Source organism: Drosophila arizonae, chromosome 3 (genome assembly GCF_054131065.1).
Source record: "Drosophila arizonae isolate 15081-1271.41 chromosome 3, UAZ_ARI_1.0, whole genome shotgun sequence".
Taxonomy (NCBI): Eukaryota; Metazoa; Arthropoda; class Insecta; order Diptera; family Drosophilidae; genus Drosophila; species Drosophila arizonae.
The window spans coordinates 25,112,302-25,125,939 of NC_142923.1; the positions used below are offsets into that span (position 1 = coordinate 25,112,302).

Below are 13,638 nucleotides of genomic sequence, written 5' to 3' on the forward strand. Positions count from 1 at the left end.
AGGGAAGGTGGTGGATTGAGGGCCTGCATCCAAAATAAAAATAAAGCAAAATTCTATAAAATAGACATGAATCTACATAGATGCAAAATTTGGGCACTGTGGCTCAAAGCATTAGAGAGATATATAATTTGAATAATTGACATTCAATAAGGATTTCGATCGATAACAAAATATATCGATTATATACCTTCTATAGATTCTGAAATCGACTTGATCAAGCATATTGGATCTGCCACGCCTCCTGCTGACTGTTACATACATTTCAACAAAACCAATATACCCTGATTTCGCATTCTCAATGGGCTTAGGGAATAAAACTGTGAGCAGAATGCGCTGATTAACGTAAAACTCAGCCAGCTGCTTTGTGTGTAGGGGGCTTCAAGGGGGTTCCGTTACCTTCGAGCCCAGCCCCAAAGTGCTCGCCTTTGATGTGATGCCAACATTACGACGACCACACTGCGACAGTAATAAGAGGAGCGGATTAGGCGTACGGCAAAAGGCAAAACGGGAGAGTGGAAGAGTAAGAGAGAGGGAGAGAAAGAGAAAGAGAGTGAGGACCCTAAAGCAACAGCGCACAAAGTGTTGGGGCGTCGAGCAGGAGCCAGAAAACACTGCCCAACAAACGAACACCCCATTGGGGCTGTGTGTGTGGCGGGGTGCTCGGACAAGGCATTAAATACAATTGGTGCGAAGCTTTAAGAAAATGTTCGCTCGTTAGCTTAGCGGTCGAGCAACAGCTGCTGCTGCTTCTGCTCTGCCGCTGCCTCTGCTCTGCCTCTGCTGTTGCTGCTGCTGCTCTTTGCGGTCTTAAAGCGAATGAATTTATGGCACTGAGACCCGAAAGTGCAGCTGAAACAGCAAGAAATATTGCAGCTTTAATAACCCAGCTAGAGTAACTATTATGGAACACAAAAATGGGCCAACAAATGTTTTAAAGCTTTGTCAAATTTAATATTTGGTCTGATTGTTTAAACAGAAATTAAATAAAAGAACTTAAAATATACGTTTATGTTGTTTTATAAGTCTCTAAAAAATGTTACATAGACATTAATTAATTGGACTTTCATTTTGATTTAGTTCACTGGCATTAAGAGAGATAACAGAGTCATAGTTGCTAAATTTTCATACAAACAACACACAAATCTGCTAAACATGACCTCTTACTGTTAAGTTAACAGAATTTGCATAATCTAACATTGCTCAAACCTGGAGCTCGTACAAAGTTGTAAGAGTGTTATCCGAGTGAATTTGCGCTCGATTGAGTGACTTCACTGTTAAAAGAGCGTAACACACGTTCGTGGTCTGAGTCTAATTGAGTGATAGTATGAGTCTTTTAAGAACGTTACCAGCAGCTCATTTCTCTTGAGAGAGTAAGAAACAGAGTCAAATGCCACTGTTAAGAGACACAGTATCACTCAATCGCGATTAATCGTGAACAATGCTAGCCCACTGTTAAAAGACACAGTTAAGTTAACAGAATTTGCATAACCTACTATCACTCAATCGTGATGCTAGCCTATATCTTGTTTTGTTGTGGGGAGTATTGCTGTGTGTGAGCGAGATGGCTATCAGGTCAATCGGCTATAAAACTGCTAAAGGACTCATGCTTAAAATAAAATACATTGCTAAGAGAAGAGAAAAAACTGTTAAAAGACAGAGCGCTTTGCACAACCTACTATCACTCAATTGTGAGAGAATCAATGTGATGATTGAGTAAATTCTGAAAGATTACTGGAGTTATATTGTTATACTGATTTATTATTATGCTGATGTCTATATATTTTCTTCTTCATTCGTTTACTGGATATCTAATTAACAAATATTCATTCATCAGATACACATGTACATACATATATTTATATATGCCAGCTATGTTCAAAAGAGAGTAATAATTAAATTCTTGTGAAAATAAGAAAGTTGTAAAGGAGATTGTCGGCTAAATAACACAAGTCTGCTTACATTAATTTAAAAGTTACGGCGAAAGAAGTGCTCTCTTCAGGATTTATTTTCAAAGCTTTATAATTCTCCAGCCAAAGAGTCTATACTTAATTAGATATATTTTAATTGACAATTTCTGTTTTTGGTATTTTTGCGTCTTCATGTTCTCGGAATTCAGAATTTATAATTGACATTTCCGGCAGACAGCTTCAGCAGGAGGCTTTACGACTCCCCCTATGTGGGAGCGTGTGTGCCAGGTAATCCACTCGTAAGCCCAATTAAATTGTTAGCTCGAATTGTCTGGGCAATTCTGGAGTGTTGTTTTTAATGTTGAGCTGCTGGATTTTAATGCGGAAAGAGTAGAGCTCCTGGACGACTAATCAGTTTAATTGCCATGCGTTAAGCCACATCAGCAAAGAGGCGCGCGGGTGGAACTCTAAACAATAAAAAACAAAAGCAACAAATATAAAAAAAACATCCTCAAAAATGCCGCAAAATTACTTTTAACTTGGCCGGGCTCTGTGTTTGCCGCAGAGGCCTTCATTTGAGCCAAAACGTGGCGTTTAATTAGCCAAATTAAAATATGCAAAGTGCCAAAGGAGGAGAAGATTAAGTGGACTGAAACTGGGTTATTTTGATTTGTGTGTGTGTGTGTGTGTATGCATGTGTGTGTGTGTGTGCTCACTCCCCATTTTATTTACATTTTTTATGCATTGAAATAAATTTTAATCTATGCGCTCAACTGTTGAGTCCTTGGCGGGATTTGTGTTGGCCAATTGCAGAATATTTTCGGGTTTTAATAGCACTTGCCAAGTCTTTAAACTGTTCCACGCCATTAGGCCCCCCCCGCCAAAAAATACGGGCCGGTAAACCATTTTTGTGTTCATGGCTTGGCAAATAACAAATTACGCAAATGGCTTGTAAAAATTATTGACATGTTCCCACAGCAACGGCAACGGCAGCCAGATCCGAGCCAACATTAAATGCTTTTCTAGAGCCAAATGTTTGCACAACATGTTTATGGCTAGCGAGTTGGAGGAGGGGGGCACTCGGTGTGCCTACTAGAAGAAGGCTCACGGCCGAAGTAAGTTATAAATCAGTTACTTACTAACTCATATAGGGTATATAAATCAACTCGCGGCTGAATGAGCTAACGAATCTCTCACCTTGCAGCTGTAGACGCCCTCGTCGATGCGACTCGCCTTGGTCACGCCCAAAATGGCCGTATAGACATCTTTCGTTTCCGGCGGCAGTACGGTTGTCCAAATTTCTCTGCAAATAAATGAGATTTTTGATTCAGATGTGATTTATTCCCAAGTGAATTATATGCGTATATATAGGGGTGAAAGAATACTAGAAATACTTTTGCAATATTTATAGCTGAAATATTTCCATAATAAGCAAGTCAAGTCAATATATATACATTTATCAAGATTTCAGAATATAGTATATATTAAGATTTCAGCTACCCGACTTAGTCCGCTGCGGGGGAAAGGAGCACTGAGGGGTGCCGGCTGAGAGTATACTAGAAATACTTTGCGGTATTTATAACTGATATAATAAAAAAATGGAGGTAAAATCATTATACATAAATGCTGGAAATGCTGTGCAATATTTATAACTGAAATATTCCAAAAATAGCCAAGTCAAGTCAAGTCAATATACATATACAAATTTATTAAGATTTCAGACATATATATATAGTAATATATGCATCAGCACTCACCCACACTTAAACTCGACACCAAAGCCACGATCCCCTTCATAACTCAACATAAACAAATCGCCTCAGCAACAATCATCACTCTGCACCAAAGCCACTCAACATAAACAAATCGCCCTAGCGACTACTTATAAACAAATCGCCTCAGCAACAATCATCCCATCGTCCACACATACAAACGAATCGCACTCCAACGCACTAAACCCTTCCCGTGGGAACTGCATACGCAGCATATTTGGGAGTCACCGATCAGGCCACTCACTTCGCCACAATCACGCCACCATCGATACATATTTCTAGCTATATAAGACAAACAAATCATCAATTCAATTTCAGTTTCAACTCAGCTCTAAGACCGATTGTACATAAGTTATTAAGAATAAAATTTTTTTTTATCTCAACAATAACGTCGGTTTTATTATTGGCGCAGCCGGTAGGATTGATTTGGTGAATACAAGATCATCATTCCAATCCGCTAAAGTACTACGTGACCTCTCGCGTGTGCAATCAGACTTCTAGTTAAAATATAGACCCGCTGGACTATTTAGAAGTTCTGCGTAGTGGAAATCAACCACTACATAACATTTGTGTCCGGGACTTACATATCGCTCGATCCCAAAAAGTCATAAGTGTTATATCAAAAAAAAATTAACAGCCCGTTCAATTATAAACGATTAATCCAACTAAGTGAAATAATCGAGTGAACGAATAATTCAATCACAATTAAATGCCAACTGTGTGCAAGTTAAAAGTGAATTAACAAAACCAAAAACTGTTCAACTAATAACGATTGATCCAATTAAACGAAACAATCAAAAGAACAGAAACCCACTCACAATTTCGTGCCAACTGTGTGTAACCTAATAGTGAGCTAACTATTTAAAAAAAAAAAAAAAAAAAAAACTCTCAAACAAACAAGTGCTTAAGAACCAATTAAACGGCTCCACCATGACTCTGGAATTGTCGGAGACCCACCTCAATCAGGCCCTAACTCTTCTAAGACAGGTGCCTATATTCGACGGTGACACCAACGGATTAAGTGCTTTCATCAGACGCATCGACTATATAATACAACTATATCCAACAAAAGACGTCCGCCAGCATAGCCTAATGTATGGAACCATCGAGATGCTACTAACTGGAGCAGCACAACGAGTGTCCCAACTCACACAAGCCACTGGTTGGACTAGTCTTCGATCCGCCCTGATCAGTGAGTTCAAAACTCACACACCTTGCGAGGAACTTCTACGACGTTTGTACAACACCAATTTCAACGGAAGCCTTCGTAAGTTTATCGAAGAATTAGAACATAAGACATTTATAATTGTAAACAAGTTAACATTAGAAGGCAACCCCGCCAATGCTACACTCTATATAAATGCAATGAATAATACAGTAAAAGAAGTTATTACTAGAAAGTTACCAGATAGGCTCTATATGACTTTAGCGAAGTTTGATATTTCAACAGTGTCTAACTTAAAACAAGTAGCCCAAAGAGAAGGCTTATACGAAAATAGTTTCGCAGACAAACCCAAGTACTCTTCGAAGTCAACTGATTCTCAAACTTATTCTAAACAAAACCAAACTCAAAATAATTATAAACCAACACAAAATCAAACGAATTACAAACAAAATAATTATCAATCCACTTCAACAGGACAGAATAATCCTACTAACCAACAACTTTATACTGAGTTCCGTAGCAAATTAAATCACGAAACGCAACAAAATCCTCTAAACTATCAACAGACTACCCGAACTCAAAGTCCTTTCCCTAACCAACCAACTAAACGAATTAGAGAAAGCAACAGCGGACAGACTAAAATGGATTGGTCAGAAAATTTTCATCAATCTGCCTCGGATCAAACCAGACCGATAACACCAATCGAACAAACCCCTACATCAGACTCATCTTAAATGATACACCCCTTAAATGCATAATAGACACAGGTTCTTCCATAAACCTTATTAACAAAAACTTTTTCAATTTCCCAGAAACTAAAGAACATCTAAAAGTTCAAACCATTAAAGGTATAATAGAACTCAATAAAAGCGTCTCATTCGCAAGCAGCAAACTCTGCCCCACTATACAAAAATTCTATTGTCACAATTTCTCAGACAGTTACGATATACTATTAGGTAGAAATTACCTCTCGGCATCCAAAGCCATCATTAATTATGCAGAAGATAACATAACCATAGGGAACTACACTTTCAAATTCAAATATAATAAAGAAATTTCCAATGAAACCCCTTACCCTCCAACAGACTTCGAGTACGACTTATTTTCGTACGAAATAAATAATAATATTGAAGAAAAATACGAATACAGACTGGACCATCTAAATCCAGAAGAAACAAATAAATTAAAAAAAATACTTCACGACTATAGTGACATTCAGTACAGAAAAGGTGAAAATTTGACCTTTACTAGTACAATCAAACATAAAATAATAACCAAACATGAGGACCCCATCTATAAATACCCTTATAGACACCCTCAAATTCTTGACCAAGAAGTCAACAAGCAAATTAACGAAATGTTAGAACAGGGAATCATTAGAAAATCTAATTCACCCTATTGTTCACCCATATGGATCGTACCTAAAAAAGAGGACGCTTCCAAAGAAAAAAAATATCGATTAGTCATTGACTATCGTGGACTTAATGAAATCACAATAGATGATAAATACCCAATACCCATCATGGATGAAATCCTTGATAAACTTGGCAAATGCCAATATTTTACCACTATCGATCTAGCAAAGGGCTTCCATCAAATTCAAATGGACCCTCAATCAATCGCAAAAACTGCATTCTCAACAAAACAAGGGCATTACGAATTCACCCGTATGCCTTTCGGGTTAAAAAACGCCCCTGCAACCTTTCAAAGATGTATGAATAACCTTTTAGAAGACTTAATCTTCAAAGACTGTCTAGTTTACCTCGACGACATAATCATATTCTCAACTTCACTAGATGAACACCTAGCTTCCATAAAAAAGGTATTTGACAGATTACGCAAAGCAAATTTAAAACTCCAACTAGACAAATGCGAATTTCTAAAAAAGGAAACACAATTCTTAGGACATATAATAACAACAGAAGGAATCAAACCTAATCCCGATAAAGTAGCAGCTATAGTAAATTTTCCAATTCCCAAGACACCAAAAGAAATTAAATCGTTCCTAGGTCTTTGCGGATTTTACCGCAAGTTTATTCCAAATTTTGCCAAAATAGCAAAACCACTCACTCTAGGATTGAAAAAGGAATCCAAAATCGACATAACTAACCAAGAATTCATCTCAGCTTTTGAGAAAATGAAAGTACTTATAACGAATGACCCAATACTAATCTATCCAGATTTCAATAAAACTTTCTCTCTAACCACAGACGCAAGTAATGTGGCTATAGGAGCAGTCCTCTCACAGGACCACAAAGCAATCTGTTTCGCAAGTAGAACTTTAAATGATCACGAACTCAATTATTCAGCAATAGAAAAAGAACTATTAGCCATCGTATGGGCTACCAAATACTTCAGACCATATCTCTTCGGTCGAAAATTCCAAATCCTTAGCGATCATAAACCACTAGTATGGCTACACAATATTAAAGAACCAAACATGAAATTACAAAGATGGAAGATTAAATTAAATGAATACGACTATACTATAAAATATCTACCAGGAAAGGAAAACCACGTAGCAGATGCCCTCTCTAGAATCAAACTAGAAGAAAATCTTTTAGGAGAAGAAATTAACAGTTCCCGAGCAACCATTCATAGTGCTCAAGAAGACAATCAAAACTTAATACCTATTTCAGAAAGACCTTTAAACTTATATAACAGACAAATCGAATTTATAAAAGGTAACGAAGACAAAATCGACATAATACATTATTTCCACAAAACAAAAATAAAAGTAACATATATAGAAATGACAGATACACTTGCCAAAAACATAATTAAAGAATATCTTTGTTTAAAAAATAATGCCTTATACTTTCATCACCTCTCAGATTTCCCAATATTCCAAAAAGCTTACGCTGATATTATAAATCCCGATAGTAAAACGAAAACGTTAAGAACTTCAACAAAATTACAAGATATCCTCACCTTTACAGAATTTAAAGAAATAATTCTTTCAAACCATAAGAAATTACTCCACCCAGGTATTACAAAAACGACCAACTGGTTCAGAGAAAAATATTACTTTCCAGACCACCAAAATCTAATACAAAATATCATTAACGAATGCGAAATTTGCAATCTATCTAAAACTGAAAACAGAAACACAAAACTGACTTTTGAAATCACTCCAGAAGTATACAATCCCAGAGACAAATACGTCATGGACTTTTATTTAATTGACAACAGACAATTTTTATCTTGCATTGACATATATTCGAAATACGGAAACTTAGTAGAAGTAAACAGTCGTGATTGGCTCGAAACTAAAAGAGCAATCATAAAAATTTTCAATGACATGGGAAAGCCCATCGAAATAAAAGCAGATAAAGATTCAGCATTTATATGCGCAGCTCTCCAAGCTTGGTTACAATCTGAAAAGGTAAAAATTAATATCACCACTAGCAAAAACGGTATTTCAGACATAGAAAGATTCCACCGAACAATTAACGAAAAACTTAGAATTATTAATACAGAATCCGACATAGAAAACAAACAGACGAAGTTCGAAACCATCCTATATATTTATAACCATAAGACAAAACACTTGACAACAAACAGAACCCCAGCTGACATATTTATATACGCAGGTACACCTGAATATAATACACAAGCAAATAAGATAAATCAAATCAAAAATCTCAACAAAAACCGAATCGACTTCGAAATAGACACAGACTATAAGCACGCCCCATTAGTTAAAACTAAAACAACGACTCCATTCAAGAAGACAGGACAAATAACACAAACTGACGAAAAACATTACATAGAAACTAATAGAGGACGACAAACTACACATTACAAATCAAAATTCAAACGAAAAAAAAAGACTAACGAAAGTAAATACGACAATTAATTCCAGAAATCACCATATTACTACTATCAGTTTTATCAATGGCATCTCCCACCCTCAATCAAAGCATTGAAATCAACCCAATAGAAGCACCGAACGGCTATTTAGTTTTCAAAACAGGAACCATGGACTTGCCATCTGACTACGAATATCATTACTTAACAGTAAATTTAACAAAAATACAAAATACGTATAACAACCTACTCAAAGAGACAGAACCGTTTAAAGACATTACGCATATAAAATACTTAATAGACAAATTAAATCGCCAAATGAATGGCATACAAATTATTAAAAGAAATAAAAGAGGCCTAATAAATGCAATAGGAACAGTAAGTAAATATCTTTTCGGCACTTTAGACCAAACCGACAAAGAAGAATTAGAACAAAAAATCAACAATTTAACTCAAAACGATGACTTAAGCTACTTAATAAACGCAGTAAATAAAAACATAGAATTGCTCAATAATTTAACCACCTCACAAGAGGCAGAAAAGAAACTAGATTATCTGATATTCAATATAGAACACTTCACAGAATATATAGAAGATATTGAGTTAGGAATGCAACTAACAAGACTAGGCATTTTCAACCCCAAACTTTTACAGCATCAGCATATGCTAAATATAAATTCTGGAAAAATTCTAAACACAAAGACTTCTACTTGGTTTAAGCCAGACACAAACGAAATATTCATAATTTCGCATGTACCGAAGAAAATAAGCAAAACACCACTTTATAAGATTTTACCATACCCAGATAACCAAAATAATACATTAATAGAAAATACTTTTGAGACTTACTACATCTTAAATGATAAAGCATATATAAGAGCCACAAAGAAACAAGAAACAAACGATTGTATAAGTAGCATAATCACTCAAAAATCAACAGAATGTAAATATACCAAAACATTTAAAACATACCAAATCAATTATATAGAACCGAACATTATTGTAACTTGGAACTACCCAAAATCAGAAATCATTCAAAACTGTAATAAAAATAACATTAATATTCAGGGCAATAATATAATTAAAATATATGATTGTAGCCTTCAAATAAATAACATCTCAATTGTAAACACACTTTCCGACTACACACAAACTATCTATGTAACAAATAATATCACAAAAACAGAACCAATATCATTACTACAAACAAAGCAAATAATTTTAGAAAATACTAAATATAATAAGACATTCAATATTATAACCACTACAACTTTTATAATTACTATTATAAGTCTAATACTATTTGTAATCATTAAATTTAAAACAATATCTAAGAAAATTATTATAAGACACGAAACAGCTATAACATCAAGTAATTCAACACCAGAAGAGCAACCACTCCCCGAAATTCATGCACCATTAGAAACCATACCACAATTGTACCCTACATTTTCCGCCTGAGGACAGGCTAATCTCTTTAGGATGGGGAAGTAATATATGCATCAGCACTCACCCACACTTAAACTCGACACCAAAGCCACGATCCCCTTCATAACTCAACATAAACAAATCGCCTCAGCAACAATCATCACTCTGCACCAAAGCCACTCAACATAAACAAATCGCCCTAGCGACTACTTATAAACAAATCGCCTCAGCAACAATCATCCCATCGTCCACACATACAAACGAATCGCACTCCAACGCACTAAACCCTTCCCGTGGGAACTGCATACGCAGCATATTTGGGAGTCACCGATCAGGCCACTCACTTCGCCACAATCACGCCACCATCGATACATATTTCTAGCTATATAAGACAAACAAATCATCAATTCAATTTCAGTTTCAACTCAGCTCTAAGACCGATTGTACATAAGTTATTAAGAATAAAATTTTTTTTTATCTCAACAATAACGTCGGTTTTATTATTATATATATATATATATATATATATATATATATATATATATATATATATATATATATGTATATATATTAAGATTCCAGCTACCCGATAGATGAAAGAACCCCGAGCAGATATATACAAAAATATCGAGTCAATATCCAGGAATGCTGGAAATAGTTTCCAATATTTATAATTGAGTTATTTCAAAAATATCCAATTACTTTTATAGTACATATACCCATCAAGGCTCCAGTTGCCTTAAATGTTTTATTTCTTAACTCTGCCTGTAATTTATTAATTTTGTCAAGCTATCAATAGAATATTACATTGTATTGTAATTTAATTTTAGTTTGTGACAAACTTCAAAACTCAGGATTATCATAGGTTACAAAGGGGCCAAGGCCAAATACCTATTTACCTATTACTTATTTAATATTATAATTAATATACACTATCTATTCTGAATTCTCATTAAAATAGAGTACTTAAGCATATGATTACTAAATTATTTAATTCTTATCACTGGAATATTGATCTCTATTTTAAGGGCCCCCATCACAGCTGGCGCCATGATCTGAATGTGATTAATCCGCTCCTGCTTAGAACTATAACAATATTATACATAGACAACTGCCAAAAAACAGCTGCTATAATGAGACCCAATTGGTAACACTCCAAGTGCCGAACTCTGTAATAAGGTAACGTTTTCTGCTTTGCACATGGCAACACAAAATAAATAGATGCACACGATGTAAAGTCGAATATATTAGAGAGACTAGTTAATTAAGAGGCAACTTTCGCTTTTCCACTTGTGTCAGACGAACCATTCATTTTCACACCCAAATACACACCACAGCAGGAGTAGGAGGAGTAGGAGGAGTAGCAGCAGCAGCAGCAGCAGCAGGAGTAGCAACAGCAGCAGCAGCAGCAGCAGCCGCATCAGCAAATGAATTGGAGCGTATGCAGTATGCAGTTTCCCCGCTAATTGACCCACTAATAGCAGCTCACTTATCATGCCGCAGCGAAAAATGAACTCTGCGTTAGTGTGTGGTGCAGTGTGGTGTGTCTGCCTGTCTGCGTCTGTATGTGTGTCTGTGTGTGTGTGAAAAATCATAGCTAATGTGAAAACAATCGCGGATGCTGCGGCTCGAAGTCAATTAGCAGACAGCATGATTCACTCGAAAATGTTTGTTTGGTTTTTCCACATGTTTTCGGTGTCGCGTCACAGAAAATTGTGGAAAATCAAATGCGAAAAATCAAGCACATTTGACGGTTGTTTCAAAAAAATGGGTCAAAGGATGTTCGATGACAATCGCAGTGCAAACATCGTAGCTTAGCTCGAATGATTGCGTCTTGTTATAAGTGGAAAACTTGGAGTTTGGAACGGACTGAAAAATGCAATTGTTGATTGGAATCAATTGAGTGATCGGAACATTAGGGGAACAATAATGTTGTTTACGTTTAGATTGATTTACCATGATTTAGTTATTAGAAATTTAAATTAATATGAATTTTGACTTTGACTTTAAATTCCATTCATTTTATTTAAATTTTATATTTATTAGTTTTTAAGAAAACTTAAATTCTATAAAAGATTAAAATGCACAACTTTAATATATATGCAAAATGTGAAGTGAAGAACTATGATATGATAGAAATATTCATTATGCACATGTTAAAAGTTTAGAAAAGCTTACAAAAATAAAAAGCCCAACTTGGCTATAACAACATTTATTTATACTGTTTAAAAAATATGACAAAAAATATGTGTATTCAATCAATCTAATCTATTCAAGAAAATAAATTTGTCTATATTTATTAATTAGAAAAATGCAGAAATGTGACAAAATCTATCAACAAATTCAAGGAAATAAATTTATCAATATTTTTCATAATTGCAAATGTGAAAAATTGAAAATGAAATGACAAAAATAAATAAATTGCATTCAGGCACTACCAGCTGCATAATACTCGTTCATGATTAGAAATAAAGAAAATTTAATGAAAAATAAATAAACAAATAAAATAAATAAATAATAAAAACAAATAAATAATAATATAATAGTATAAAATAAAGAAAATTTAATGAAAAATAAATAAACAAATAAAATAAATAAATAATAAAAACAAATAAACAATAATTTAATAGAAAAATAATATGGATTTTTTTCACCATAGTAATAATATTATTTAATTTATTGCTATGTATGTATATGTATATGATCATCATTTGCCAAACTTGGATATATCTGATCTAATACTATGATACTTATAATATTCTTCGATTAGTTAAACTCCAGAAGGCGTGGTACTATAAAAGACTATAGAGCTTACAGACAGGCAAAGCAGGACCACTTACTGTTTCAATAACTCAGGATTTACAGGGTTCGTCATGGATATACATATATATTTATCTATTTAAGATTATTGAACATGCCCATCGAAATTAATTGAATAGAAAACTAAATATTATTCATTATATCTGGAGGGCACTCCAAATTTAGCCAACTTTACTATCGTAGCTGTTTTTTTTTAAAGCTATATACATACAACCAGATTGTGTCTAAATGATAGTTCTATTGAAAAATTCAACATTTTGGGTTAAACTAATTGTTATTTATTGATGATTATTTAACCAATTTCTTCAAATGAAAATAGTTTGCCAAGCCGAAGGCTTTTCAGTTGCTATAGGGTATATACTAGTCATATTTCAAGTGTCCAGTCTAAAACTCGCTTTGGCATTGCACAAAACCAATATGCCCTTCTCACTTCATCGAACGAGCGAATGGCTTTCACTAAAACTGTGTTTTAATTAATTTCAAATGCGTTGTCAGTTTGAATTTGATGCACTTTATTCCGATTTGTTCGTGTCAGTCGCAGCTGTTGGATGATTTATTATCGCCCACGTTTCGGTGACTCGCACAACTTGTGCATTGTGCATTGTGCATCGAGATTGAGTGAGCGAGCAGCAGCTTAGCAGATATTTCGTTATGCTAAAATGTTTCTTAATGAATGCTGCAGCTTAATAAAGTTGCGAATTGATAAGTCAAATGTGATAAAGTTGCTGCTCTGCTT

General features: G+C 34.7%; 1 protein-coding gene and 1 long non-coding RNA gene across 7 annotated transcripts in view; one reads left to right on the forward strand and one right to left on the reverse strand.

The window, feature by feature from the left end:
- Positions 1–13,638, reverse strand: part of LOC108611584 (uncharacterized) — a 225,423-nt gene that overhangs the window by 39,024 nt on the left and 172,761 nt on the right. For all 6 annotated transcript variants that reach the window (XM_089465130.1, XM_089465129.1, XM_089465126.1 and 3 more), the window contains one exon: positions 3,105–3,210. In XM_089465130.1, the coding sequence (XP_089321256.1) occupies positions 3,105–3,210 (106 nt within the window). The remainder of the gene's footprint in view (positions 1–3,104; positions 3,211–13,638) is intronic.
- On the forward strand, positions 3,647–12,315 carry LOC149269946 (uncharacterized). The gene is made up of 3 exons (XR_016269049.1): positions 3,647–8,229; positions 11,111–11,261; positions 11,382–12,315. It is a non-coding gene; the product is annotated as an uncharacterized LOC149269946 (long non-coding RNA).